Below are 24,428 nucleotides of genomic sequence, written 5' to 3'. Positions count from 1 at the left end.
GAGCATAAAAGCAACATCTTAAATCTTTTAGTAGAGGCTAAAGGACACCATATCTGTCTGCAAATCCCTGATAGCATTTAAAAGGAAAGAAGTTGGTCCGGCTTTCGTTCCCTATATTTACAAACAGCTGCACTGAAAACCAACGGAGAGGGAGAGGGAGGGAGGATGAAAACTGGGAAAAAGAGAAGAAAACTATGAAATCCTGTATGAGCTATAAACACATGGATTGAGATCATATCCTGTAAAGAGAAGAAAGAAAAAACCCCCATGGAAAGATCATTCATTGTGCATGATCCGGTATAGATCTACCGCCACCGCCACCGCCACTGGCGCCACCGCCATGGGATCTCTATAATGTACATACACGGTGGAATCGCCTTATGCCTCCTGTCTACTTGTCTGACAAACCCCCAAAGAGGAGCAGAGAGGGGTTGTTGGCTTGTCGCCTACTTGGCACCAGCTGCTCCACTCTCGATCCCGGCTTTACGGTTGCTTCCTTGTCTGGGAATGGGAATGAAAGTGAAAGTGAAAGAGATGCAGAGACATCGTCCTCCTTTCCCTTCGTTGCCGCCTTCTCTGCCCCACGCTGGCCCTGTTCATCTTTCGGCTCTCCTTTCCCCACTAAAAAGGGCAGCATCCCCTGTTTTGCCGGTTTCATTTTTGCGCCTAGAGCAAGGTCAAGATCGGGCGCCCCATCTGGACTGTCTTCTGCAGACAAATCTTTCCAGGAGATGGGATTATCATCAGAGGTCAAGTCTATTACAGGATGTGGATCGACAGGAAAAAAGAACCTTTCAGCAGCCCCATTGTTTCTGGATACCCCTCTTTGATCGCAAGCTTCTATTCCCCGCTCCTTGGTCAGAGAACTGGCACACATTTCACGCACCTCTGACAGGAAACTCTCTCTGGAAGGGAGTGGAAGTGTGGCCCTAGAACTACTGGACACATACAACCCACCATAACCAGTTCTCTGTTTCTTACTTGCAAATCCTTCATTAGGCGAAATAATTTGTACATCATCCCAAGAAGACATTTGACTGCCACCAGCAGAAACTCGTGAGCTTGTCCACGTAGAATCTTTGTTCAGACGCTTCTCTTGATTGTATTGCCAATTAGTGAGCTCCTGCCAGCTTTGATCCCCCACTATCAAGTTTCTCTGGAGTACAGTGTGTGAGCCCAACGATCCCTCTTCTTCCTTCAACTTCTCAAATGAGACCTGATCATTTCTACTGCTATGTGTACCTAGTATCTCACAAGGGCGTGATGAAACCTGTTGAATATCTGAGGCATCATCCAGACACATAGGCATCTTGTCATTTTTCCTGGAACTACTAATAGTTTCAGCAGCTTGAACAGATGGTTGAAGTATTACTTCTAATTTGCGTCCAGGATCACCACTTTCATCCTGCATAGAGAATGTGCAAACATTAGTAAGCTTTATGCAAAAATAAAATAAGCAGCACTGAACCAATGATTGCTCTTTCAAGGGCCAGCAGATATAATGATCCCCTTCAGATAAATCAGTATTCAAAATAGTTTATATTGATTTTACACACACAAAGAATGTGGCAACAAGCGGAAAACAAAGGAAGTTAGATGATGTACAACTCAATGACGAAAGCAAGGAATTATATCAAACCAGAAAAAGAAAGGAAGAGGAGGAGGGTGATGACAAAGAAAAGAAGCATAAAACAAACAAAATCTGCTTCTCCCTTCCAGCATATTTTTCCAATTTTTTTTAGTTAATTTCATCTAAAGACAAATAGACAATGCCAAAACACTTGGAGAGTCATTAGGATACACTATTATAATTTCGTATATCATCACACAAGGCACGGGCCTTCATGAACAGCAACACAATGCCCATGTCAGCTAGTGAGTGTGCAAGCAACTATGGAGATGATCCCTGCAGACCAATACAGATCTCTTAGAAAGTTTAGAATTAGGATTTTTTTTTTTTTTTTTTTTGGGGGGGGGGGGGGGGTATATATGGCATGTGACCCTAGTGTTGTATTCAAATTTTATTTTCTAAGGAGCCATTTTTTTAGGCAGGGGAAATTCTTCTTCCTATGGGGAGGGTGGTGTGCTCAAGATTCCTCCTCGCCAAGTTATAGCATTGTAGACTTGTATTCAAGTGAACTGCAGTCTTCTTGTACTATTTTCTTTACATTACATGCATGCTTGGTTTGGATGCTAGAAATTTGAGATACTTTGCGAACTTGCCAGATGGGAGTTGAGGCAACTGCCACATGCCAATACTGGACGGCAGCCTCACTTCATGACACGATGCCTCTTTGTAACAAAAATGCAACAAGAAGTAATGTTCATTAATTCCATGCAAACAAACAAAGCGTGTTGAACAAAAGGTGATGGCATGTTGCATTGCAAGGAAAAACCATTTGAGGGTGTTGCGCAGTGAAAGGGCAAGTTTGGCTCAAAAGATACCTTTTAGATAACTAGAGTGAGCATGGGTTATTTGAGGATCTAAAACAATTTTGGAAAAACACATAAAAATTGGTGACATAAACCAAACATCCTACAGCAAGTGCAATAAGATTTCAAGGCAAACAAAAATACCTAAAGCCCTAGCAGATGGCTTCCCATGAGTAAAAACTTGAAAATTCTGATTTTGCTGATCTGCTGAAGTGGCTAAAAATATGGAAAATGGTTCCGGAAAATATGTATTTTATGCATGCAAAGTCTGAAAATTCTAAAAATCTAGATATGGTTGAAATGAAGGGTCAAGATGGCAGCCAAAGCCATTTTCTGCTGAAACTTGGCAGTCTTCTAGCAGTCAGCCATAGGAGCAAACAGTCATTTTACATTTTTAACTACCAAAAAATAGTTTAAACTCTCAAAAGGACCAAACTTCTGATGAACCCAAAGAGAAAAACCATTTTGAGCTAGGAAGTGGGTTTGGGCTCTCAAAGGACTGCACCACAACTGACCCAGGACCATGAATGAGAAGGTTTTAAATGAAAATGTGAAACATGTTTCTATTTTTTTTAAAAAAAAGAATTAGATGATTTCTTGTAGCAGGGCCATCATACTACCAAAGCTAGAATCTTTCAACACACAGGCATTCAGATATCTGCATTCAGTTCAAAAGTTTCCCATGGTAAATGCAGACACCAAAGAGAAGGTAATCACTCACAAACAAGTGTACACTCAAGTACAAAACATTAAAATGGAGCAAACAGTTGATAAGAGGAGCATGCGTGCAGTGTGCCAATGTACAGGAGGAAAATTACATTACCAGGGAGGGGCTGGTGCAATTCATTTTTTGGAATGACAGCAAGCCGGTTCCTTGTGTCCTGGGCGAGGAAGTGGCATTTCGTCTAGAGTCTCGCCCCACTGCATTTGTTTGGGTGCATTGACCCTTTGGTTCAAAGGAAGATGCATTTGTATCATAATCACCAGTTACTGTTTCAGATGATAAACAGGGTGATTCCATTGAGGTAGAACTCTTGGGCGCAAGTGTAACATTACAAGCTTTGGGGTGCACAGGTAAATTCCCATCCACAGGCCCAAGTGAACATATGCTCTCTGGCAAAGACAAGATCGCAGTGGGGAGATCTTGCTCTATGGAATACTCCTTTGGAGAACCAGTTCCAGTTTGCAAGCAATTCACCTTCTTTCCTCTGAGTACACCCCAAAGGAAGTACAACATATTCCAACCTGTTGAAATCCAATAAGAAAATTTAGAACATTTCAGAATTCTAAGAAAAACAGTCCGTGATTATTATCGTGAGGATTTAAAAGCATAAAGGTGAGGACAAAGACTTCCGTCTTGCAATCCTCAGAACATGATATGCATGAGTAGCTATACTAAGAAGCACAAGGCTGAAAAATCTTAGAGATTATATAGCAAAGAAAACTTTCTGACAGATGTGCATTTAGTCATATTTCCAATACCAATTTAAGTATGAAAAGCAATTGCATTACATCAGCTTTCTTAACTCAGAAGCTATACACCCACACCCAAAGATCCAAAAACATCAACTTAGGAAAAGACAAAGAAAGGAATCAAATAACCATCCAATGCATTTATTTGCACACCAAAAATGGATCTATCCCTCAATGCATGAAGATGACCACAATAAGTCTTTACACTTTAAAGTTTAAACTGAAACAAATAGGAAAACAAACCTCACAGCTTTTCTTACAGGGGATTCACCTTGAGATAAGCCCCTAGGCCTGAGCCACCATTAGTCCAGAATTGTGCTTAAACATAACAGTTGGTGCATATATTAGAGAGATAAATATCTTACGCTGGAATTTATCAGGAAGATGGTTGGATGGGAATATCAAAACTTCAACACCATCAATGTTTCCCCTGAGCGCTAGATCACTTTTCATCATGTTCTCCAGTAAACTCTTGTAGCTTTTTTCGTAACTTTATGATAAGCAGCATAAAGAAACTCAGCCAAAGAAAAAAAAAAGATAAAAAGAAGTAGACAATTTAATTGATAAAAAGATACAACCAAATTTTACCTCTCAAGATCCTTGGCAAAAAAATAAAGAGCAATATTTTCTTCTTTAGCACCAGTTTCCTGGAACTGTATAGGCCATGTACTCAAGCGAGGCACCTCATTCAAGAGAATTTTTGAAGAAAACTTATTCACAACTTCAAGAACTTTAGGTGATGCATAAGTTGATAGATGTGCTTGAATCCCATCTTGGAACTCTGGGAGTTTCCCACTCTTCTGAACCTCAAAGGACCCTCTGCAACAAACAACATAAGCTTGCAAGAAGTTATTTTGAAGATACATATTTTTCTCCTCAAATGTCAAATGAAAGCACAAACTTGCATAAAAAATGTAATGTTTTTCAACTTAGAGTGAATGTCAAGAAAAAGAAGAGTGACATACTGCCAAATATATTCACGCTCTGGTACAGGTGACATCTTCAAGAGAATAGAAAATGCCCCCAAAGCATCACAGGGTAAATCTCTTAAGAAAAGCTTGCCATCAGAAGGGTCCACAGGACTAGCATCTCCATTTTTCAAACTACCAGCTTCAGAATGAAATACCGATGACTGATTCATGTTAACAGTTGTTTGTTTACAAGATTCAGCAGTAGATTTCCTGAGTATTCCTCGCCCTTCACGTACCTCATTGGAAGGAGAAATGTTGTTTGTGTTAATAGAAGTTAATAATTGATCTTGAGGGTGTAGCTCAGAATTTAAGTTTCTGCTAGATATCAACGACTCATCAGATTGGTTAGGCATCTTATTCTTTCTGTACATCCCAGGCTTTTTAAGCATTGCTGCTTCAATTGCAGCTTTCAATTTATTACCTCCTTTATCCATCACCTCTCTTGAACTTCTTGTAGCAGATACATCACCAAGAAGTGACCGAGGATTGTCAACAGGGCAAGATTGTCCCGAATGCCCGATTTCCTTACATTTTTGACAGGTAACATTTCTTCCACCTGCAGTAATGCCAGGCCTTGTGCAACCAGCAGAACCCTCCCTCGTTCTCTCACCAGAATTTGTTGATTCATTAGCATTACAGGATGGTCTCTCAGCTGTAAAAGTACTTGGGGATGAATCATGCAGAACACTAGTTTGTGTTGGTTTTTGTTCAGCAGAACCACTAATTCCATTGGCTGATGAAACTCCAGCCACACTGGATGAGCAGGACTGCTTCTTAATCTCACCTGTCCAGAAGGATGGCAAGGAACTATAAAAATGCTAAAAGCATTAAGAATTAAATAGAGTCACAGAAAAATAAAAATAAAAACATATTAAACGCATCTCAGAATAAATAGATAATATAATACCTAAAGGAACCGGCATTTCCGAACCTCTGCGAGGTACATGACTAGCTGATTTTGTCGATGTAGTAAGTTTACTGTCAGATTGCACACCCTTTGGTTCACGATTGTTGCTTACAGAAGGAAGTGAGTAGCTTTCACCATGAGATGCTAATTTTTTATCCCCTTTCACTGTAGAGACAACAGTGTTCCCAATGGCTGAACTTGCCAAAGAACGTTCTAGTTTAAATGAATTTCTCTTTTCAAGTAAGTTCCACTCTTTGGCTGGCTTTAATCCTTTTAGATCCTGGCCAGAAAATTTAGGGGATAGCAACTTAACTTTCGGTTCTGACGGATTTAAACGGCCTGGGACTGCAGATTTAAATGACAATGATTTGCCTATCAATCGAGCAGCACCCTCCTTCATATCAAGGGAAACAGGATCTCTAGCTGATTTATGCTTTAGAGGAACAACTTCATTGACAAGTTTAACTTTCGGTTTTGCATTTGTTGAATTGAACGAATTAGACTTCAACAGGGTACCTGAAAAAGAAAATGAAAAACAGCTATTGCTGCTTAATCTAAACCCCAGGTTAAATAGTTACCAGAACAAGCTACTGCCTAACTCAAGAAAGAGCATCAAAGAATTGACTATGAAAAACAGTATTAAAAGGAAACACAAGGCAGTGATTGCTGCTTGAGCCAGAACCCAAGTTAAACAGCTACCACAACAAGTTACTACACAAATAAGTGAAAGAAAATTGAAGAATTCACTACAAAAAAACAGCACCTTGTGATGTCTGTATTTTTGGACCTGGAGAAGAGAATGCAGCTTCAGAAGTATCATTGATTGAGGAAGTACCAGTAGATAATTGGCGTGCTGGCTTCACTTTTCCTTTATCAAGGTTCCTGAATGAGGAATCACGAGAAAGTGCTGATATTCTGCTGGGACTAGATGTTTTTGGTGACGCAGTTGACTCAAGAGCCTGCCTTTTCACTGCTGGAGAAACTTCAATGTTCTCAGCATGTCTTTTAACAGAAGCTTTTACACTAAGCATTTCTTTATTTGTTTTATTCCCCTCCTGATCTGAATCTTTTTTGTCAAACTTCACAGGGAGATTGGTATTCAGGGCACTTGCAAGTCCAGGTGATTGATTTGCATCATTCCCGTCCACTGCAGCAATCTTATCTTGATTCGACTTTTTGATCTCATCAAACTTACATTCTTCACAAAGCCAATCACCATCAGGAATTTTTTCCATCATTTCCCGCATGCAATAGCTGCACGAGAGCAACAAATATGTTAAAGATGCTTAGAAATATAAATGTAAGTTTGTGAAATAGATAACTAAAAAACTGATGCAGAAAATGTCAGCAAAATTTTCTAGGCTTACGTGTGCTCTGCACCATCACTGCACCTGCTGCATATGGCCAGTAAATCCTCCCGGCCAGCATCTCCACAAATATCGCAAACTTTTACCTGTTCCCAGAAAGTAGCAAAAATTCAGCAAGCATGTCCTAAAATAATCACTCCATAAACAAATGCAAAAAAGTCCCTCAAATGGGCATAGAACCTTGTGGAACATCCCTAGATAGATAGTACAGCCAGATAAAAATAGGTCAAATAACATCAATGGCAAAGGAAGTATGAATACTTACATCATGTTCCGAAATATCAGATTCATCACAATCATCTTCAGGTTGGGATTGCAAAAGAGGTTCTTGCACATTAGGTAACCCAAATGAGTCCTTGAACTTCACATTTTCTTTCTCTTGTTCTGAATGAGTCACAGCTTCTACAGGCATGTCACAACTGTCCTTGTTTGTTTCTGTTTCAGCTTCCATGTTGAGACAAACTTTTTGCGAGGCTGCAGAAATGCCTCTGACAAGACTACTATCAGTAGTTTCCCCACATGTATGTGAGGGAGATCTTTGTTGACAAACCATTTCAGATGTGGTCTCTTTTGTCAATGGTGAACTCAAATGTTCCTTTGAGAATTCAGGCAGCTCTGCAGGGAGACTATTGCCTAAATCCTCTTTCAAATCCCTTACAAACAGGTTGCATGAATGAGGTGTGCCACCAGTAGGACAAGAGCATGTACTTGGTACCTTTGATGAGCTAACACCCTCACCCTTACCTTTAGAGGAAGGAATTTCTATCAAGTCTATCCGTTGGGAAGAAAACTCATCCGAAACAGCACTCTGTGGCACTTCTTTTCTGTCTACGCTTACATCATTATCATAACTGGGCAACTTGCTTGCATCATTACCTCCACTAACACAAGAAATGTTATCTTCATGGACTTCTAAAACTCTTTGATCCTCAATCTTTTTCACAGAAGCTCTCTGATCAGAACTGCATGGGGTATTTGGAGGTGGTCCATTATCCCCAGCTGTGACACCAATTGACAAATTTCTATGCATCTCAATGTCATCGGATGCACCAGAAACATCAGAAGTTCTCAATCGATCTTTACTTTCTTCATTTTCAGATAGAGAATCATGATTTGAATTGACACTGACTAAGTAACTTGTATCACTGGTAGTATGCTGTCCAGTGTCACTTGCACTGTTTTTGACAGGCAGAGCATCATTAACAGAGTACTGACTACCAGCATTTCCTTGAAAAGTTTCATCAGAACTCTCATCAGTCTTTGACCCCATAATAGTTTGGTTTATATGTAAACAAGATGTACAAGGAGTGGAACACACGTTGCACGCCCCAGACCCTACTCCAACAGAGACTTTCTGGCTCTTGGAATGCTTACCCAGTCCTCTTTCATCTTGAGACAAGACCTAATAATGTCAGGGGAATCAAGTCAATGCAAACACAACCAATTAGAGCAGGCAAGAAGTTATCAAGTCACACGTGTAGTAGTCCTTCCTATCAAAATGCCCAGTGTAGACAGCACTTTTCATTTCATTGGCATAGAAGCAAATAAGTTATATATAAGAACTTCAGGTACAATACGCAATAACGAGCTAAATATTACACAGAGTTAAAGAGTGAATAGCAATACTTAACATAGATCATAGATACCATTATATGCATACTTCAGATAAAGCACCCATACATACATTTTTCCCATAACTAGGCAAGTCCAGTGTCATGGATTCCAAATTGGCACATATTCAAAGTAGTACATTCAGATTTGGCACAAAATTTGCAGAAAGAAGTCTGTTTTGTTCATCATCCCAGAAGTTCCTTTCCTTTCTTTTGCTGTATCAGCTAATCATCTCTCTGAGATTTGAACATGGATAAATCCTCCCACTTATCATCTCAAAAGCAGCAACAGTATGCAGCCTTCATTTAACAATTAACAGCTTTCATTAGTCCCTAAAGGAAATTCCATGAGGCATTTTAGTTCTTAAAGAGTTTCAATTAACAGCACCTGTGATCTATGTAGTGCATTTAGAAAGCTTCTCCGGCCTAACATTATAAAAAATAACGTAAATCCAAAATTGCACGGGTTATGAAGCACACAGAAATAATGGTCTAGTAATTCTCATGTTAATATGTCTGACTTAGTTATGATTGGATTAAAACGCTACTTTAGTTTCTAAGTAGGTTGAGGAAGGAATATGGAGTAACATCCCAGAATAGAAATGTCCCTTGCAATTGTTGCAACCTCAATTTTATGTTTTAAATTATTTACTACAGTTACTAAAAAGTTTTCCTCATGGATGAACATAATCACCAAACTTTCTATTCCAGCTTTAAGAATAGAAATGAGAATGACTCAAAGCTTGGACTCAAAACATATGAGCTCCGAAATAACAGCTTCACCAAACCAGCATATTTACATAATCAAATATTCGACTTAGTTCATAATGGAGCTATGATACAAAGTATTCTGATCAGTGAGTTGCTAATGGATTTATATCATCTCAGTATTACCAGGTTCACAGTTTGTTATTAATATATGATACAAGTATGGGTAAGCAGTAAATGGGGGTGGGCTTAGTTGGAAAACAAATGGGGGTCACAGTACATCAATTTCAGATTCCTCCCTCTAGGTTACTGTTGATTTTAGCTCCCTATAATTTTTCTTTGATTTCCTTCATCATACTTCCACTGAATTAAGACTCAATCTAGGTCAGAATCCATTTCATGAATGCACCATGATCAAAATCAATGGATCTGGATCACAATCCCTATCTTTGTGAATTATTGATCCAAGATATTTGCACTTTTTTTTTTTTTACAACTTGATCTTCTAGTTCTACCATAACATCATTCATGCTAGCATTTTTACTAAACTCACATTCCACATATTTGGTTCTCAATTTGTTCAACTTAAACCTCTAAATTCTGAAATGTTCCTCCATATCTCTAGTTTAGTATTCACGCCTTTTGTTTCATTCGCCAAAACAATGTCAACTACAAATAGCACACAACAAGGCATCTTTACTTGAATATGTTTTGTATGTTCATCCATTAGGAGGCCAATCAAATAAAGGCTTACTACGAATCATTGATATAATCCAATTGTAGTTGAAAAAACCTCACACGTGTTTCTGCTACATGATACATGTCTTTAAGAGCTTGTATAAGCAATTCAGGCTCATTTCTTCTCTAACCCCTCTATAAGATTTCTCTAGTAATTTTGTATAAGCTTTTTTAAAATTTATAAACACCATATGCAAATCCTTTTGTTTATTTCCATATCTCTCCATTAGATGCCTCAGCAAGATAAGTTCATGGAAAGATAAAAGGATTTACATATGGTTACATACGTTTATATCTAAATTTATAATCTCTCTTTCATGCTAGTTGTTGGCTACCTAACACCACTCTCATCCTTTATCCAAGGTCGGGAGCAGAAAGAAATATATGGAGAAAAATATCTTAGTGAATTATTCAGAAAAAAAAAAAAAAAAAGAACCTCTAAACAAACCATATTGCTGTAAAGAAACTTTGCATCTCCACGGGATAACATGATGGGCTTTCAGAAGCAAACGAGTACCAATCAATTATATAGCTTACAAAATAAACACAAAGCAAGATTGTAGTTTAAACAGAATTTTTTTTTTTTTTTTCACAGGTTGAAATTAAAATTTATTAAAAATATCAAAGCATGATAAAACAGGCCAATTTAAAAAAAAAAAAACAAACAAACAAACAAACAAGAAATTAGCTGCCAAAGCGAAAAATCACTCAAGAAATGAAGAAAAGTATCTATGAGCACAAGGAAAGCTTCCAGGAAAAAGAATGCAAGACATGCAACATCAAATTCCTCAACTTAAAAATGGGAAGCTCTGGAATTAAAAAGCGCTCATTTTAAACTCTCTCCAAACTCAAACCCATATCCCTATTGGCCCAAACACATGACATGTTTGAAGAGTGTAACATATCAACCAAGACTACAGTAAAATGAATAGCAAACCATTAGAATGAACACCCTATAAAATACAATAAACACCAACTTTAAAAAAATATATATCGAATATTCACAACTGATCCAGCCAAAAGGATTGTTAGCAGAAGGGATAGGACTAATAATCTAGAGAGCTAGATAATCCATCGGTATTGTCCCATGGAGTACCTAGTCCATGGCAAAGAAGATTGTCACCATGTAAGTCCAAATATAGAGCATTGGAAGAGTTACAAACAGAATAACTTCCTGTAATTACCATGTTAGCTCACCATATTTGTCTGAATGTCACAATCAGTCTCGTCTGCTGGCCCTTGCATCTGAAAGGTTCCTCTCAACACTGGGGTGATCTAAAAAGCACATAGAAGTTGCATCAATTATTGTGTTTAGAAGCACAGCCTCAAACAACCCTCAACTCAGAAAATAACCTAATATACATTCCTCTTCTGTGGGGGTGAGGGGAGGAATAGAAAGCATCATAAGATCCAAAGGAATGCAACATAAGCCAAAAAAAGGTAAAATCATCTTCTCTGTATCAATCCATCTATCTATTCGGACACACAAGAGAAAGGAGAGGAATAATGCTACGGGCGTTTCATAGCGATAATTGACGATTAATTAAAGACGACCAAAACCCTAAACTGCGGAACCAATTGAAAAAAAATATATATACATATAACCTACAAAAATAGTAGCTTTGGGAATAGAAACAGGATCAAAGACAGAGAAGAAAATCAACTGGGAAAGGGAGAAAGGAAACGATGAAACAAATAAAACCGAAAAGAATTAGGGCGAAATAAATTACATGCCTCCGGGTGCGTAATCTTGCGAGTGAGAGTGTAGAGGTCGTCGAGGGTTCGGTCCTTCCGTTTAGCCGATGCCATCAATTGACGAACACGATCATCGAGATTGACAAGAAAAATTCACGGATTCAGGGCACGCAAGAGCAGAGCGAAAATTGCCTCTGTGATTGCAGAGATTATTATTAATCAGTAGAGAAAGAGAAGAGTAGATGTCAAGCCATGGTGAATGCAGATAGTAAAAATGCACAATCTTTCACATGTAGAAAGCAAGAGAGAAAGGGGAAGAAGAGGGAGAAGAAAGCCTCTTCAATCTAGTATTTATGGTGGAGATTGGGGATACATTGAGACATTTTATTTTCTTTTATTTTTTATTTATTAGCTTTAGGGCATTTTACCATTTCAATCCTATTCTAACACTAATAAAATTAATTAGTGATGCAATAAAATTACAATAAGACTAAGTGATTCTAATATATATATTTGGTATCTTATGTTTAAAGCGAGTAAAAGCTAAAATTATTACTATCTCGTATTTGATATATAATAATTCTAAATGAGATATAATTGAACATTATTATAAACAGATTATTAGTCAATTTACTTAGTTATATATTTTCGTTGCTTAAACATGAAATAAAAAATATTAAATGAAACATACCAAGGGATTATTGATTGACGACTCTGATTGTTGACGGTTGATGTCAACAAACAAATACAGATGCCCACAAATTGCAATTGAGGAATGAAATAAAAGGTTAATAGAGAGATCATGGAAAATTGAGGTTTTTCGACAACGATCCTCAACAAATATGGCATCAGTGAGAAAAGATAAGGAATCCAAGATGAAAAAAGATAGACCTGAAGGCGAAGACAAAGATCTATAATTATGAAAGTTCTTGGTGGCTTTGAGATAGATAAGTCTAAATATATGGAGTAACGAAAAAAATAAATCGTACGATATGATGATAAAGTCTTAAAAGATGTGAGATCAAGCGAAAGATGATGAAAGAGAGGTCTTCTAGTGGCGATGGATGGTGACGGTGATCGACAACTATAGAGTAGATAAAGAAGAAAGAACAAAAGAGAGGCAGAAGGTTTTTGGCAAAGAGATAAAAGGGCAAAGGTCATTTATATACTAAAAAGGGCAAAATTGTCCACTAAAGTCAATTAGAGGTGTGGGGATAAAATTATCCAAGCTTTAGTTATACCACCTAAAATGTTTTTCCAAACATGGTATAAGTTAGGGATACTGCTAATAGCTAATCTATATATCAAATGATGCAAATGTTAGATGTGATTATATAAGAACAAAAAATAAAAAATGATGTTATTTATAACAAGATTGAAATAATTTTTATTTAAAATAATGTGTAATGTTCAATTAAAATTTAAAAAAGTTCAAACCTTAATTATATCAGCGGTACAAGATAGTTAAAATCGAGATTTTAAATATGATCGAAAAATGGTCATAAAATTGGATTGTAAAATCGAATCGTAAAATCGTAAGATTTTATAGATAATTAAAAATACCTTTTAATTTTTGTAAATATATGTTTATAATAACATAATTTTGTAAAAAATGAATTAATATCATTTAATAACCTGATTATTCCTTATTATAGTTAAAAAGATGATACTTCCAAAATATAGTTCAAAAATTAATAGGTTGGTATAGGCAATTTAGAGTCAAAATATAGGTAATTTAGAGGTAAAATATAATTTAAAATTCTTTAGAGATGCTTACAACGTTTTCCATTAGATTTAGGTTACAATTTTTTCTTGATTTAACATTGATTAAATCAAGTAAAATCCCGATTTGGGGTTGGGTGGTCCATTAATTAATTACTTGTTTGTCTTGATTTACTTATGCAATCAATGTTAAACCAAGTAAAAATTACAATTTAAATCCAGAAAATTAGAACTTATGCAATTAATGGTAGATGCTATGTGACATTAGAACTTATGTAATCAATGTTAAATCAAGTTTTAATTTAGATAAAAAATATAACAATTCATTGCATAAATTCCAATGTCAGATGCTATGTGACATTGAGACGTAGGAAGCATCATCTAAATTGTAACTTAAATCAATAGAGGTCTTTGAATCGTAAAATTATTTGAGGATCTCTGAAGCGTAAAATCGTACATGTAAAATCGAGATTTTATAAGATTTTAACAAAAAATGAATTTTACATGAGTTTTGAATCGTTTGGGGGTCTTTAAATTGTAAAATCATATGCGTAAAATCATGATTTTAACAATAATGCAGCAGCGCATACAACCCACGTGTACAAAATAAATAAAAAATTTAAATAAAAATTATTTGGGCAGCGTTCAATAGTAAGAAATTATACTTTTAGATAAAAATTTAAATAAAATAAAAGTGAATGTAGTGGTAAAATTATTTAAAAAATAATTAATATTTAAAAATTACGAATTCAAATATCATGAAAACCAAAATTTGATATTTATTTTTATAATAAGACTAATCTATAACGGGTAGGGGCATATTAGACAAATGACTAGACCATCACACGTGCTAACGCATGACATGATTTTTTAAAATATTTTTAATAAATTATTAAATTAATTTTTGTTTGAGGGCTAAAGTTAAAATTTGTTGCCGATGAAATTAGAGCACGATATTGATAATATTTAAATCTCATGTGTGAGTTATGATATAAATAGATAATTTTTTTCTACCATGTTGGGAGTTGTTAACTAGAACTATAAGTCGTTGATCAAATAGTTGGAGGTAAACATCAACAACAATAACTTTAATTTCCAAACAATTATATGAATTGACGCTAATTGTATTATATTTTGAATTATTTAATCAACTAGTAAATTTGTTTATAAACTAAAAATAAAGTACAATAAATTACTGTTGTTTGAAAGTAAAATACATTTATTATCGTTTAATAATTAATAATAATGATAACTTTAGTAAAACAAGCGACGAACATGAATATGACGAGAACCTTGATCATAGTGTAATATTTTAATGATTTTATTAAAATTTAGATAATATTAATTATTTCTTTAGGAACGATAGTTAAACTCCAATAAATACATATATTTATAGATAATACGTATGATTTTAAATTTAAAAATAATTTTATTGTTTAAAATTGAAAATAATACACCAATGTGCATGTATTTGTAATGTAGAATGTGACAACCATGCAGAAAATATCAGGGTGACTAATGCATGATGACGAAATGTCATATCTTTAGGCAACCTATCTTGTTATTGAATTATCAAATGTGAAATAAGTTTCTACAACCTTACAAAAAGTGACGATTTTAGAAAGATAATATTTAATATCAAATAATAATTAATATAATTTACTAGGTTTAAGCACGTGCTAAACATATTATCTATGCTTAGTCGATACCATTAATTGACAAATATGATCATTGAGATTAATGATAAAAATGTATTGATTTAGAACATACGAGTTATTAATTTACGATATACGAGAGAAAAATAAAAAATATTCTCTAAGTTACAGAGTGATCGATAGAGAAGAAAAATAATATATGTTAAGGCATGATAAATGCATATAGTCTTCACCCTATAAATACAAGAGGATAAATAAGTAAATTTTATTTAATTCAATATTTGCAATGAAAATTTGGATACAATAAGAGATTTATTTTCTTATTTACTGGCACTCGCTTTGCGTGTGCCAAACACATTGCTTATGCTTAGTTGGTGCCAAACATGGTCATTGAGATTGACAAGGGAAATTATTGATTTAAGGTGAAAAGCGAAAAATTACCTTTATGATTAGAAGGATTATTATTAATAGAAAGAGAATACTATATCTAAATATACAATAAATATATATAGCAAAAATGTACAATTTTCATATGAAGAGAGTGAGAGTATAGAGAAGAAGAGTGAGAAGCACACCTTAGTGGAGACTGGGGATGCAAAGGACTTTATTTTCTTAATTATTAACTAAATCATTCTCGTGCGACGCACGAAAGTTTATATGTATTGAATTTATTTAAAATTGACAATCTCACAACCATAAATTCCATCTACAGGTTTGGTTTTAAGAACTATACATTTTTCATAAATTAATAATTAATTTAACATATGATAAATATAAATAGATTATATAAAATAATAAATAATATGACAACATATAATTTATATAAATTAGTACCATAAATAATAAAAATATAAAACATAATAAAATTTTCAAAAGAAATATGACAATATATGATAAATATAAATAGCCTATACAAAATATTATTTTTGTCAAAATAACTTAAACGACTTATTTAAAATAATTTAATTTTGCCTAAATAACTAATTTAACATAACCTACAAACTAATTATTTTTTAAAATTAAGTAGTAACATAAACATATATAAGATTTGTACTTTTTTTTTGCATGAAATTAATTAAGGGTTTTAGAGTTTTGAGTGGTAGTTTATTGAGAGAGAATGAGAGGTAAATTATGAGAAATAAAATAAAAAATTAAATTTATTTTTTTAAAAAAATATACTTGGTAGTCGGTATTTGGCGATATTACTTGATATCTCAAGATTTCTCCCAATTTAAAAAAGTCTATTTTTTCTATAATTTGTTTTAATTAAAATTTTATGTTAAAATTTAAAAATTAATAATATGGATTAGATTTTATCTCTTCATATACGAGCATGCTTACACATTCTCCAAACACTATTCAACCACGAATAAAATCATTTACAGGTTCCAAGAACTACACGTTTTCTACAAATCTAGACTTAATTAATGACCTATAAAAATTTTATTTTGGGTAAGAAAAAAATAAACAAAATATAATAAAATATCGAAATAGAAAGTAGAAATGGGCTGGAAAAAAAATTGACGACTGTTTTGTTATAATATATATATAGATGCATGTTTTACATGTGTTAAACATATTATCAAACATATCTCTCATGCTTAGTCAATGCCATCAATTAGCAAATTGAGCGATTGCCTTTGTCATTACAGAGATTATTATTAATAAAGAAAAATAGGAGTACATAGAAAAGGTAAATATAGATAGTAAAAATGCATAATTTTTATACATAGAAACCGAGAAGAAATGAAAGAAGAAAGAATATGATACCTTATTTAATATAGTATTTATAGTGAAGAATACGAATATAAAGAGAATTTTATTTTATTTTATTATTTATTTACACGTGCCAAACACATTGCTTGCTCTTCATTAATCAAAGGGACACAAAAGCAAAGCAAAAAAATTGGCCATGGGTTGGATAGATTACTATTGAATAGAAAAAGAAAGAAAAATAAATGTGAAGGCATGATAAATATAAATAGTTAAGATGCACAATATTTATATGTAGAAAGCAAGACAAATGATCAAGTTTGACAATAAAAATTATGGATTTAGGGCACGAAAGAGCAAAATGTAAGTATTGACTTTGTGATTGCATAGGTTATTATTAGTAGCATATGTAGTAGAGAGAGAAAAAAAAAAAAATAGATGTCAAGCCATGGTGAATGCAAATAGTAAAAATGCACAGTCTTCACATGTAAAGAATAAGATAAATGAGAAAAAGAGCGACAAGCATGCCTTATTTAATATAGTATTTATAGTAAAGATTGAGAAATATGTCTTATTTTGCTATTGTTTTTTTATTTATTAACACATATTCTGCATATGTCAAACATATTACATTAGTTGGGTTAACTTACACCACTAATTGATGAACACAATCATCGAAATTGAGAATTCGAAAAGAAAAATTTGTCTATCAAGAACGCACAAGAGCAAAGAAAAAAATTACCTAGTTGCGAAGAAGAAAAAGAGTAAATGTCAACGCATAATCATTAAATAAAGTTAAATGCACAATATTTGCATGTATAGAGTGAGAGGATAAGGAAGAAGAAGGATAAACATACCTTACTCAGTTTAGTATGTATAGTGAAAATTAGGAATAAAATAGGAAACTTATTTTCTTATTTATTAGCACTTGTGTACATACTTCGTGCCAAACATATTGTTTAAATTTAGTTGGATGCCATCAAGTGACAAAACTTTCATCTAGATTGACAAGAAAAACTCATCGATTCAAGGCTCATAATACCAATACCAAAAACTAGATTTACATTTTATATCAAACAAATAATTATTCAATACAAAATTGATAATCCTACATAGTTGTTTAGTGTAGCACTAATGGCTAAACTGCAATATGTAAAATGTAAGATATCCAAAAACTACGAGAGTAAAGAGTTACAAAAAATGGATTAGAGAAATATATTCTACAAAGGGTACACTTGATTTCTCTTTCATGGCTAGCACCTGTAGTCAAAAGAGTAATTGTCAATTCTTTGTTAAGTTCCTTTATAGCTTCATAGGATTAGGAGCACATTGACCAATTGTATCAACATCTAATTGCAATAAAGGACCCAAACAACATATATAGAATTACAAGTAGAATATCCTGTGGATCAAAAACAAATATGTACGATTAACAAATAGTCACTTGCAGGCAACAATTTAAAAAAAAATAATAACGAATAGAAAGTGTTACTATGAATTTCTATTTCATTTCATTACTATTGTCTCATACTAAAGAACAAGAAGAATATTTTCCCAAGGGTAGCCTATTACATTTTCAAACTCGTCTTTAACAATCAATTTCAAGCACTTTCAAATTGATTTATACATCAACTGGAAGCTATGGTGCCAAAAAAAAAAAAAAAAAAAAAAAGAAGAAAAAGAAAAGAAGGAAAAAAGAAGATCAAAGGAAGCCATGAAAAAAGTTCACCCATATCTCCAATGAATATGGTCCTGGCGAATTCCAAATTTTCAAGAATGTTGCAAGCAATGATTCAGACGAGCTAAGTGAATATCTTTATCGCATACCCAGGTACTTACACTGGACCTGCAACCAAAGGCAAATTCTTCCTTTATTACAATGTAGATTGCAATTCTGTAAAGAAAAAAAACAGAAATTGAAGATTTAGTAGAGAGAGAGAGAGATTCATGTCTTATACCTTCATTTGCAAAGAAAATCATAGCTACAACCAAGTCCATTTCCTATTCACAGAACTTACAATATTAAACAATCTGATGATCAATCAATCAGGCATCACATGTCAACTCCTACTTCAAAAATAAGATCTTCCATGGCTAGACCCATTCAGGAAATTACACCCATGAACCAAATAAATAATAGAGTGATCATATTACTTACCAAAAATAAGAGCGTACAAATTCTAATCTATTGGATGCTTGTCAGCTTGGCGAGATGTATAATGTGCAGAAAGCAGAAGTAGAGAGAGGAAAGCACTGGCTACAAATATTGCATCAAACCACCGGTGGTAAAAATCGAATTGAATGTCTCCACCCAGTACATCTGTAATAATCAACCTGCCAGAGAATAGAGATCAAATGACTACCACTTATTTGCAGGCGAACCAGAGAAATGGACATCCAAGTTTTATGTAACAAGTTGAGTAAGGTGTATTCATTTTGTAATGCAGGAAGCAACCAAAAAGGTTGCATGAAATTTATTTATGGTGTGCTCACCCTAGTATCCCAGTTGTTGGTACGTCAGCACATCACCTTCATTTAATCAATTGATGGTTAAGACACTAGTCGGGTCAACAATCTTTTCCTTGTCACTAGGGACGTAAAAACATTTGAAAGAAAACTGTTACTTGTGAAAGAGTGATTTTGCGTAGGGTAGTATCTCACTGTGTTTTGATATTTTTACCACAAATAAATGTATTATTATCTATTTCTTCAATCCACATTGTTGACACAATCAAATAAAATAATGATTTTACTTCCAGGAAAATCACGTCATTCTGTTCTACAGCAGCAGATCGGATCAACTTCCAAAATCCAGAAGGATTTACACTTTTTTGTCCCATGCAGTTCCCTTTTCAATCAAGGCAGCCCAACAATGAGCTTTCATATTCTCCATAGCAAGTAAAAACTAACAGCTTTGATGCATATAATCAAGAAATCTAGATAATCTACTAAGGGGACAAACTTAGGTGCACACAATCCAAGAAAATAGACAAAGTACATCAGTATACCAATCCAACTTGCTTATATACCATTAGAGACAATCGTACCTGTATTCAGTTGCCAGGCTTTTCCTAATCAGTAATATAGACGACACAAAATACATTCCCATTATTTCAGAGAGAAAAAGTACAACATTGCTTGATGATCCACTGCCAACTCTAGAAACTGCAAAGAAAAACTGAAAGAAACCAACAGCAAGTTAGGTAAGAACTACTTCCTTCACAATATTCACTAGCAGTATATGATGCAATGCACAGGTGTCTGGTATTACAAGTTGTGACATGGCAAAATTTTCCATGGTTTTCACCTAACTTAAACACGATCACATGAATGGGTTCAAATCTACTTTTTGGTTTAAAGAGTTGCTAGAAACATGAGGAGACAAGCATAAAAAAGGCATAACTGGATAAAGTTACCTATGCACTTTCACTGCCAAATTTTCCCTTTATTTGTTATCCATTCAGACATCAATGATCTAATCAATTAATGACCTCCCACAGCATTACAGCTATCAAGAGGCAACCACGCAAGGGGCAGCTATATACAGCATGGATGTACAGAAATCTATATTCTTCCGATCATCATACTCACCAATGGGTCACCTCCTTTTAAATAAGCATTCTCGTATAACCCTCAGTTAAAATTCTAGATGTTATAGACTAATAAATCTAAACCATAACAGACAGGTTGGTCTTTTCTGCAAGGCCAATGTGTCAAGTAGTAATTGGACTCCCTGGGAACATGCAATTTCTCCTCCTCAGTCATGCATATTCCTTTCTTTTCTTTTTATGAGGTAAAGGATGAGGATATTTCTTAATTTCTTTATAATATTCACATGTTTCTGCCAACAAAAAGAGAAAAATGTATTTTGCATTGGAGGATGCATTCATTTTGGTTCAACTTGACTGGACACGTAGCTGCAAAACATCAGCGTTATCACAAGTTCCAATAAGTAATAATATGAGCCATATTAATCTCATATTCATTCTAGCTTTGGTCTTGAGTAGCAGCAAAAAGACAAACTTCCATCTAAGTAAATTTCAACTATTTATTTTTTGTCAGTAAGAGCTAGAGAAAGAAAACTCAGACCAGTAATAAAGATTGACAATGCTAATCCACTTCCCCTGAGAAACTCAGACATTTCTGAGAAAGAACTGAATACACTGCAAACGCTAGGGGGCCCACGCATCTGTTGCTTAACCAGACATGACACACATAAGTTTAATCTAAATGACTTGAGATTTGATGATAAGCATGTAATCATATATAGCTATTAATCACTCTTTAGATTTCTAAACTTGTGAATTTAAAGTCCAATTCTTCCAATATGTTTCTTACAATTTCATGGAGTTCATATGATTTTCCATGCCCTACCAATAACCACAACAAGGTGGTCTATAAGATTCAATTGAATCCGGTAACAATGACAACCAAAATCAGAAGAAACATTACCTTCATTAGATTCTTAAGAAATCCCCGCACAGATATAACAATCAACATTCCAATGAACAAAAGTGATATATACTGCACAACAGTGAAAGCAGCAACATCAGACAGATGTACAGAAAACAAATTTGGGAAGCAGTTTAGCCAGCAGAGTGTGTTGTTAGCACTACACCACTTTGATGGATCACCTATCCTTAGGGGTCCCCAAACCACATTCAACCTTATCCCCAGCCAAAGTTAAACAATAATAATAATAACAATAATACAATCCTTACCACAACATACGATCTCATCATAGCTATTACCATACTTGAGAAGCAAAATGAACATTTGGTCAACAGCAATATATCAAGCTTTTATCCCACTATGTGGGGTCAGCATATACATTTGGTCACATGAAATATATATATATATATATATCAACAGCCCAAATAGGCTTCTTTTTTTATTAAGTCATAGGATTGCTTCTGTTGTAAGAATTTTAAAGTTATATACTAGAAGAGAATCAAATGCCACTAAGAACCAATATGGCTTCACATTTAATATTTAATAGGTCAATAATGATTAATGAAAGCTATTTGCTTACTAAGGCTTTTGATGGAAAAGTGTAGAAATAAACAAAACAAAAAAAAAATGGATATGGTGCTTATAGACTTGAAAAAAAAAGCATATGACAGAGGCCCAGAAAAGATTATTGGCAGACTAAAATCTATGTAGTCAACCCCACCTAGTGAGATTAAAGGTTAATACATTATTTTTGTTATTTTATAGAATCCTCAAAGAAGTAATTAGAGGAAAAGAAAAAGAGGAATCCAAATAACTTATATATACAGGTTATAGAAAACATGAATCAAGAGCATAAACACCTATTAGAACTAGTGGGAGAAATATAGATACCTTTTAAATTATAATCGAATTACATAAAAAATCCACACTAAACCCTTAATTTCCAAGAACAGGTGCCTTGGTGTATGTTACGTACAAATGATATTATTATCCTGGTGGATGAGATCAAAAAAACATGAATGGTAAGTTCAAACTATGGAGAAATGACTCAATCCAAAAGCTTCAAGTCGAGAATGTCAAAAGCCAAATACATCAATTGTAAGTGTAGTAAAAATAGTAGTAGTGATAATATTAGATTCAGATATCTTGAATCAATTGTTCAAAAAGGAGGATAGATTGTTGAGAATATTAATCATAGAATCAAGAAAAGATGGTTAAATTTAATAAGTGTTTTCAGCATTTCATGTGATTGTACAATTTCTTTAAAGCTAAAAGGATTTGTTAAAAGTCATTTGTACTAGATTAGGATTATTAATGTGAGAGAGATGTCAGGGATTTATTTTCTGTATAAGTTCTTCTAGAAGGAAATGTTTCTAAAAGGCTGACCTGGTACTGTTTTAACTGCCTTTTAGGGACAGTCGGTCATGGTAGTTATTCTGCCTCTATAGCCTATAAATAGGGGTTGGAAGGTAGGCTTTGTGATCAGCTTTCATCGTGATTTTATTCTATCTTGTGCGAGTATGTGCTGTGTGAAAGAGGGTATATTTTTCAGGTATCAACTCTGTATAGCTTTCAGGTTTTTATGGGCTGTGAGAGAGTTGGGTCTATAGGGCACATGTAATCGTTTATCATCATTCAAAGACAGTGGAGAAAGCTAAGGGCAAAGCCAATCTGGAAGTAGGTCTCATTTGAGACTGAACCAGGGTAAGTTTTGTGTGTTCTTTACTGTTCTTGATGCAATTCTTGTATCTTTTCTGTTTCTCTGTTATATTGTGAGATTGTTCGGGTGTGTGTTGAGGATTGAGTGATCATATTAAGAGGTGATATCTTTGCTAACAACTTGGTATTAGAGCCTGGTATCTTTGAATTGATCAAGAAGTCAAGAATCTCAAGACAAGGGAGACGATGATTTGAAAAAGAATGGCGCCAATCAACTCACGATCAGACATTGACAAGTTTGATGGGAACAATGATTTTGGGTTATGGAGGATCAAGATGGGGGCACTCCTTTGTAGTCTCGGTTTGGAGGGGGCGCTGGAACAAGAAGATAAGATAGAGGGGACATCAATTGGGAAAGAACCACAAGTTCTAACTGCAGAACAGGAGAAGGCCTGGGTGGAGATTAAGAAGAAGGCTTACAACCTTCTTATTCTGAGTCTTGGAGACAAAGTGCTCAAGGAAGTGTCAAAATTGAAGTCTGCGGGATAAATCTGGAAAAGATTGGAAGACTTGTACCTCAAGAAGACACTTTCCAACCAGTTATTCCTCAAGGCCAAATTTTTTAATTTTAAAATGCATGATCATCAGAAACTTCATGATCATATAGACGACTTTAACAAACTATGTTTAGATTTAGAAAACATAGACGTAAAATATGAGGATGAAGACAAAGCCTTAGCCCTTCTCTATTCATTACCCAAGACTTATGAGAATTTTGTAGATATTCTCCAGCATGGTACAGATAAACCTTCTTTAGAAGATGTAATAAGGGCATTAAACTCTAAAAAATTAAGAATTAAAATGGACAGTAAATCTTCCCCTAGTGATGTTTTAACAACAAGATCAAGAAGCTTTAAGAAAGACTCTAAGAACAGAGATAAATCAAGGTCTAAGTCTAGGACTAGAAAATGTCAAATAAAATGCTATTATAAAGAAAGGCTACGTCGATAAAGAAAGTTCTGAGAGGGGGGGGGTCAACATTTGCGACACTGGATATGATAGTGCATTTCCCTAATAGTAAGTGATAGAATAGATAGCTAATTTTTTTTTTTTTGGGGAGGGGGGGGGGGGTGTCAACATTTGTGACACTGGATATGATAGTGCATTTCCCTAATAGTAAGTGATAGAATAGATAGCCAAAAATGGGTTATGGACTCAGGCTGTTCCTTTCACATGACTCCAAAGAAGCAATGGCTGCAAAACTTTAAGGAAATTAATGGGGGAAAGGTCCTATTAGGAAATAATTATGAATGTAAGATTCAAGG

At 34.4% G+C, this 24,428-nt stretch overlaps 2 protein-coding genes across 8 annotated transcripts in view; both read right to left on the bottom strand.

The window, feature by feature from the left end:
• Positions 1-54: 54 nt before the first annotated feature.
• Positions 55-12,237, bottom strand: LOC127802002 (uncharacterized). 6 transcript variants are annotated; one of them, XM_052337630.1, is made up of 11 exons: positions 11,938-12,237; positions 11,405-11,482; positions 7,417-8,553; positions 7,152-7,237; positions 6,548-7,038; positions 5,785-6,300; positions 4,872-5,661; positions 4,495-4,725; positions 4,272-4,396; positions 3,257-3,678; positions 55-1,405 (listed from the first exon to the last, which is right to left on the bottom strand). In XM_052337630.1, exons 2-11 carry the CDS (start codon positions 11,450-11,452, stop codon positions 392-394), a joined length of 4,860 nt encoding a protein of 1,619 aa, XP_052193590.1. In that variant the 5' UTR covers positions 11,453-11,482; positions 11,938-12,237; the 3' UTR covers positions 55-391. The 6 variants fall into 6 exon arrangements, with proteins under 6 accessions (XP_052193590.1, XP_052193581.1, XP_052193571.1 ...); XM_052337621.1 differs by having other exon boundaries at positions 11,405-11,472; XM_052337611.1 differs by having other exon boundaries at positions 11,942-12,237.
• Positions 12,238-18,480: 6,243 nt separating this feature from the next.
• Positions 18,481-24,428, bottom strand: part of LOC127804453 (GPCR-type G protein COLD1) — a 29,687-nt gene continuing 23,739 nt past the window's right edge. For both annotated transcript variants that reach the window (XM_052341318.1, XM_052341321.1), the window contains 5 exons: positions 21,445-21,516; positions 20,040-20,170; positions 19,151-19,326; positions 18,951-18,993; positions 18,481-18,838 (listed from right to left, as the gene is read on the bottom strand). In XM_052341318.1, coding sequence (XP_052197278.1) covers positions 19,173-19,326; positions 20,040-20,170; positions 21,445-21,516 — 357 coding nt within the window. In that variant the 3' untranslated portion in view covers positions 18,481-18,838; positions 18,951-18,993; positions 19,151-19,172. The remainder of the gene's footprint in view (positions 18,839-18,950; positions 18,994-19,150; positions 19,327-20,039; positions 20,171-21,444; positions 21,517-24,428) is intronic.

The sequence above is a fragment of the Diospyros lotus genome, chromosome 1, assembly GCF_014633365.1.
Source record: "Diospyros lotus cultivar Yz01 chromosome 1, ASM1463336v1, whole genome shotgun sequence".
In the NCBI taxonomy this organism is placed as follows: Eukaryota; Viridiplantae; Streptophyta; class Magnoliopsida; order Ericales; family Ebenaceae; genus Diospyros; species Diospyros lotus.
This window is presented reverse-complemented; position numbering and strand designations above follow the sequence as displayed.

Bases quoted from the DNA above. Each gene is read 5' to 3' on its own strand.
- LOC127802002 (XM_052337611.1), bottom strand. From the start codon at position 12,016: ATGGCATCGGCTAAACGGAAGGACCGAACCCTCGACGACCTCTACACT. The intron at 7,238-7,416 runs GTAAGTATTCAT...TTCTGGGAACAG, and splicing joins CTGATATTTCGGAACATGAT to GTAAAAGTTTGCGATATTTG. The intron at 7,039-7,151 runs GTAAGCCTAGAA...GCTCTCGTGCAG, and splicing joins AGTGATGGTGCAGAGCACAC to CTATTGCATGCGGGAAATGA.